The sequence below is a fragment of the Sceloporus occidentalis genome, unplaced genomic scaffold (genome assembly GCF_023333645.1).
Source record: "Sceloporus occidentalis isolate IW3139 unplaced genomic scaffold, rSceOcc1.0.p SCAF_573, whole genome shotgun sequence".
NCBI classification, from domain to species: Eukaryota; Metazoa; Chordata; class Lepidosauria; order Squamata; family Phrynosomatidae; genus Sceloporus; species Sceloporus occidentalis.
In genome coordinates, this window is record NW_028317553.1 from 11,244 (window position 1) to 17,308 (window position 6,065).

At 39.3% G+C, this 6,065-nt stretch overlaps 1 protein-coding gene across 1 annotated transcript; it reads left to right on the plus strand.

Moving 5' to 3' along the window:
• The first annotated feature begins 323 nt into the window (after positions 1–323).
• LOC149271075 (C-type natriuretic peptide 1-like) lies at positions 324–1,391 on the plus strand. The gene is made up of 2 exons (XM_089507656.1): positions 324–407; positions 1,104–1,391. The coding sequence occupies exons 1-2, from the start codon at positions 324–326 to the stop codon at positions 1,389–1,391; spliced, it is 372 nt and encodes a 123-aa protein (XP_089363782.1).
• Positions 1,392–6,065: the final 4,674 nt, after the last annotated feature.

The window sequence follows — 6,065 nt, forward strand, 5'->3', positions numbered from 1 at the left end:
CGATATACATGGTATGTCTCGGCGGATTGGTTTGCGGGAACGTGCAGCGTGTGTATGTAGATGTGTGTGTGTCAGTGTGGGGGGGTGACATTCCTCAGACCCCTGTAATTGGGAGAGGGGGTCTCCCTGGGTAACGCTCCCCCCTCACCCCTCCTGTATATATATCTGCTGATCTCTGGAGCCCTTAGAACTGACCAGTCCTGATTTCAGGACAGACACCCCAAAACCCAGCTTTGGTCACTGAACCCCAGAACCGACCCGACGGGCAGCACCTCGCTGAGCGAATAAAGGAAACGTATCCAGAACCCAACTCTAGACGTGCAATGAAGGCGATCTGCGCTCTCACCGTGACCCTCCTGATTATCGGGGTGCGCGCCAGACCATCCCCCCAACAGAGACACGGAAAGGTAAGTGCCCTGCACACCTGTAACTCACCTGTTCTAGAGAATGATCAGGAAAGACTGGGGGAGTCAATATATCCAACTTTGTGGAAAGAAGAGAGAGAGGATGGGTGAGAGAATGAAACACAGGGGAGAGAAGAGAGAGACGGAGGAGAGAGGGAGAGATAGAGGAGGAAAAAGAGAGAGGGGGATAGAGAGAAAGGAGAGACGAGGAAGGGCAGAGAGAGAGAGGGACAGAGGTGAGAAAAGAGAGAGAGAGGATGAGAGAGGGAGAGATGGAGGAGAGAAGAGAGAGACGGGGATGAGAGAGACATTTAAATCCATAAAGAGGTTTAAAAAAGGACGGGAGGGAATTTTTTTCAAAGGAGGAGAAAAACTACAACAAGAGAGCGGAATCCAACACTAGAGAGTCAGAGACTGAGATGGAATGGAAGGAAGTTTTACGTCACTGAGAGGGTGGTGGATAAGTGGAACAGCTTCCCAGCAGAAGTGGTAGAGGGTAATACAGTGAGGGTATTAAACATGCATGGGATAGACATCCGGCTCCTGAATCTAAGACGAGACAGACGACTGATTAAGGTTGGAGTCGTTACAGAGTAGACGAGGGCCGAATGGGGCCGATCTGCCAGCGGGTTCTGGGTTTCTGTGTATTGTGGTTCCGCTGGATCCTTCATCCGTCTCTCTCCGTCTCGTCCTCCTCAGTCTCTGGCAGATTTCCTCTCCCACGGTGTTTCTTCGTCCGAGGAGCTGCTCCTCCTGGAGAGTATGGAAGATCTGGGGCTCCTGTCCTCGGGGCCCCGTCCCCGAGACTCCCCTCTCCCCGCAGACTCTGCCCAGATCCCCCACGGCCGGGCCTGGCTACGGCTCTTCAGCGACTTCCTCAGCAACCAAAAGAAGTTCCGCGGGCGCACCAAGAAGTCGGGGAGCTCCCGGGGCTGCTTCGGGATGAAGCTGGAGCGGATCGGAGCGATGAGCGGACTGGGCTGCTGACGAGCCGGAAAACAGGTGGGGACCCCCGGGAAGCCACGGTCAGCAACACGGTGCGCCGCCGCAATATATATAACATCACGCCCTTACAGCTCTCACCCCCCGATGCCCCCCCCGTGATCTCCCCCTCCCCTGATGCCCCCCTGACTCCCCTCCGATCCCCCTCTCACCCTCTTCTGATGCCCCTCTCTCCACCCCTGATGCCCCTCTCACCCTCTTCTGATGCCCCTCTCTCCACCCCTGATGCCCCTCTCCCCCCCCCTGATGCCCCTCTGTTCTAGGAGGTCAGAATGTTTGCTGGGTATGAGGGGATCGCAGGGTTCTACTGCCCTAAAAGCCCCGATAATGTGTATAGAAACAGCAGGAAACGGCTCTATAAATTAACCCGTTATTCTCCTTCTAAATGCCCCGTTCAGTTACAGAAACAGACGAAGTGCCCCCGTTGCGTATGAATATCTATCGCTAGCGGCTCAGTAATTGACAGCCCCGCTCGTGCCGGCAGTAGGGAGTCTGAGGGATTCTGGGAAACGGAAGGGTATTTGCATGAAATACCCCCGGCTGTGCCTTTGATGGCTAGAGCTGGAAAATGTAAATGTAAATAATATAAATACTGACGTTTTCAGGATCCACTAATTATTTTTTACATATTTCTTTAGTGACTAAATCACTGCTGCCTCCGTCCCGTTACATCTCATTGTACAGCGCTGTGGAGTATGTTGGTGTCATTTAAATCAATAGATTATAATCATTAAAAAAATAACCCAAAACAGCTCTTGTAACTTAATATATGACCCAGACTTCCATATATCCCATCAGCGTGCAAGGACTACGGGGCAAAGATCCCCCGATATAATAATCAATATTATTATATAATCAATTATTCAATCAATAACAGAGGTGACAGTTAATATATTCGTTATTACAGCTGTTAAATCTATTATGTAGTTAAATTATATAGTTATTATATTGATTATATAGTTGTTAAATAAGTTATATTGATTACTTATTATACAGTTAATTATATAGTTATTTATTATATTGATTCTTGAAATAGTTGTTAAATTCATTATAGTTATCATATTAGTTATTATATAGTTGTTGAATTAGTTATTATATTAATTAGTTATAATTCAGTTGATTATATAGTATTTATTATATTGAGTAGTTACTATAGTTATTTATTATAGTGATTAGCTATTATATAGTAAATAAAATAGAGCTTTATTATAGTGATTAGTTATTATAGTTGTTATATTGATTCGTTATTACCAGTATATAGTTACTTATTATATTGATTAGTTATTATATAGTTATTATATTGGTTATAGTTGTTAAATTGATTTATTATATTGATTAGTTATTATATAGTTATTAAATTGGTTATAGTTGTTAAATTGATTATTATATAGTTATTTATTATATTGATTAGTTATTATAGATGTTACATTGGTTAGTTATTATATAGTTAATGGTATAGTGATTTATTATAGTGATTAGTTATTATAGTTGTTACATTGATTGTTTATTATATAGTTATTTATTATATTGATTAGTTATTATATAGTTATGTATTATATTATTTATTATAGTTGTGACATTGATTAGTTATTATATAGTTAATTATTATATTGGTTATAGTTGTTAAATTAATTAATTATTATATAGTTATTTATTATATTGATTAGTTATTATAGTTGTTACATTGGTTAGTTATTTTATAGTTAATGGTATAGTGATTTATTATAGTGATTAGTTACTATAGTTGTTACATTGATTAGTTATTATATAGGTATTTATTATATTGATTAAATAGTTATTATAGTTGTTACATTGATTAGTTATATAGTTAATTATATAGTGATTTGTTATAGTGATTACTTATTATAGTTGTGACATTGATTAGTTATTATATAGTTATTTATTATATTGTTATAGTTGTTACATTGATTAGTTATTATATAGTTATTTATAATAGTGATTCGTTATATAGCTGTTACATTGATTATTATATAGTGACTTATTATGTTGATTAGTTATATAGTTGTTAAATTATGGTTATTATATTGATTAGTTATTATATAGTTGTTAAAATATATATAGTTGTTGTATTGATTAGTTATAGTTATTAAATGTTAGTTATTGTATTGATTAGTTATTATATTGTTAAATTAGTTATCTTAATTAGTTATATAGTTACTTATTATATTGATTAGTTATATAGCTGTTAAATTATGGTTATTATATTGATTAGTTATTATATAGTTGTTAAAATATATATAGTTGTTGTATTGATTAGTTATAGTTATTAAATGTTAGTTATTATATTGATTAGTTATCATATTGTTAAATTATAGTTGTTATATTAGTTAGTTATATAGTTACTTATTATATTGATTAGTTATATTGCTGTTAAATTATAGTTGTTATATTGATTAGTTATTATATTGTTAAATTATAGTTGTTATATTGATTAGTTATTATATTGTTAAATTATATATAGTTGTTATATTTATTATAGTTATTAAATGTTAGTTATTATATTGTTAAATTATAGTTGTTATATTGATTAGTTATTATATTGTTAAATTATAGTTGTTATATTGATTAGTTATTTTATACTTGTTAAATGTTATAATTACTTATATTGATTCGTTCTTACATAGTTGTTAAATGTTAGCAATTATATTGATTATATAGTTGCTAAATTATATTTGTTATATTGATTCCTTATTTTAGCTATTAGATAGATTATATACTTAATTTATAATCATTGAACAACTTTATATTTATTGAATGGATAAATATGTAATAAATATCACCCTGTATTAGAATAGCACATTTAGCCTAAATTGTAAAATTAAGATTTCTGTAACAAGCAGCCCTATTTGTGGGTTAGGGTAAGCGAACATGCGCCCCCCGTCGGCATTGTTTAGTTCTACTAACGGCTTGTTTTTTATTCCCAATATAGGTGGATTCCACCGGCAAAACGATTCCCCCCTACCCCGGGGAAGATTTACCCCCCACACACACCCTCTCATACGCAACTCGGGTCTACTTGGACCTCTAACAATGAATGCAACGGACGAGATAATAAGACGGACCTTTTCAGGGTCATTTCTTTGTGACACGTGTACAGTGCAGCCCCCTTCATCTGCGTAATAGAAGGACACCCCCTTATTGCACCCAACGGGGTTCCTGGCGGAGCTGCCGGCTTTACACAGGCTAAATTTCCTTTTTTTTTTTTTTATATATATATTTTTTTTAAATCGACGAAGGATCCTTTTCCTGATAACGATGTTTTATTGTAACTCGAAATAAAGAATTCTCAAACCGTTTGTGGATTTGTAACATTTACCCAGATTTCATTCCACATGGGAACCCCCCAAAGGGTTTAGCGGGACCCCACATTTTGGATGGGGTGAAGGTTGCTGACCTTAAAGAAACAGCCGCATAAATATTCAAAGAGAATAAAAACCGAATTAACCCCTTCAGTCCCAGGGGTTTTTAGTATCTCAAGCCCCGGAGCGCTTTTTTTTTTTATATATATTTTTTTTTTAAATGGTTAGAGGTCCTCTTAGGGACCACTTGAACATGTTAGTGATGTCACAATGACATCACTTAGCTCACTTTATTTTTTAAATTATTAATGATTTTTATTTTTTAAAAAATATTTGTAAAAATGAGTTTTGTTTTTCAGCATGGGAGCAGGTGAGAAACACTCTCCTCCCCGCGACCCCCCTGCACCGATCACACTGTGATCTCTATGCAAGTCCCCACAGACTTGCATAGAGATCACAGTGTCTGTGCCTCATCAGAGCTATCGGATGTCCCTGGAGGGGATATCCTGTCCTCCGATGACCTTCCGGGTGACGTCAGCAGTGACACGACCCGGAAGGGAATGCCCGATCGCGCGATCGGCAATTAAATGTGTAACAGTTCGCGACCGAAGCTGTTACATGAGATCAGCAGCAGAAAGCCAGCGATGCCGGCTTCTGCTGTCAGGGGGGAGTCCAGGCTGTGACCCGTGTAGTGGCAGGGATGTCCCTGCCGCTGCAAAAAGGGCAGGATGTACCGGTACGTCCATAGGGGACTGAAGGGGTTAAAACACAGAAGACCCCCAACAGTCGATACAAACCAGACCCCAAAGATGCCAAACGGACAAGGCTTTATCCTCACGCGTTTCACACCCTCGGGGCAAGTTTTCCATCGCTATCAGCAGAGGATGTGAGAAAGCTCAGCGATTACCAAGCGCGCTCAACGCGGCTGGGTATCGGGACCGAAGGAACCTGTAACGTGCTGCGCATGTCTGACCCGATGGAAACGATCAATAAAGTGTTCAAATCTACCCGGCAGCCTCCAGTCTTACTTATTATTATTCCGGCCAATGGGTCAGGAGGCAGTTACTCGTACAGGCTGCAAGGCATCTTGCCAGAGGTAAAGCCTAGATCTGCCCGGCCCCCCGGACGCGCTGCACGCACCAACGTGAGACGCCCACAAATAACCACAGATCCGCAGCATATATATGTATTTTAAAAAAAAATCCATGTTGAAATTTAACCCTTCGCTTAAGACACACATTGATTCGGATGGAAAAGGGAGTGGAGTAGAAGCGGGGAGATGAGGAAGCAGCGTGATTGGCTCAGCGCAGGGAACGGCACCGGAGGCCGGACTGCGCCT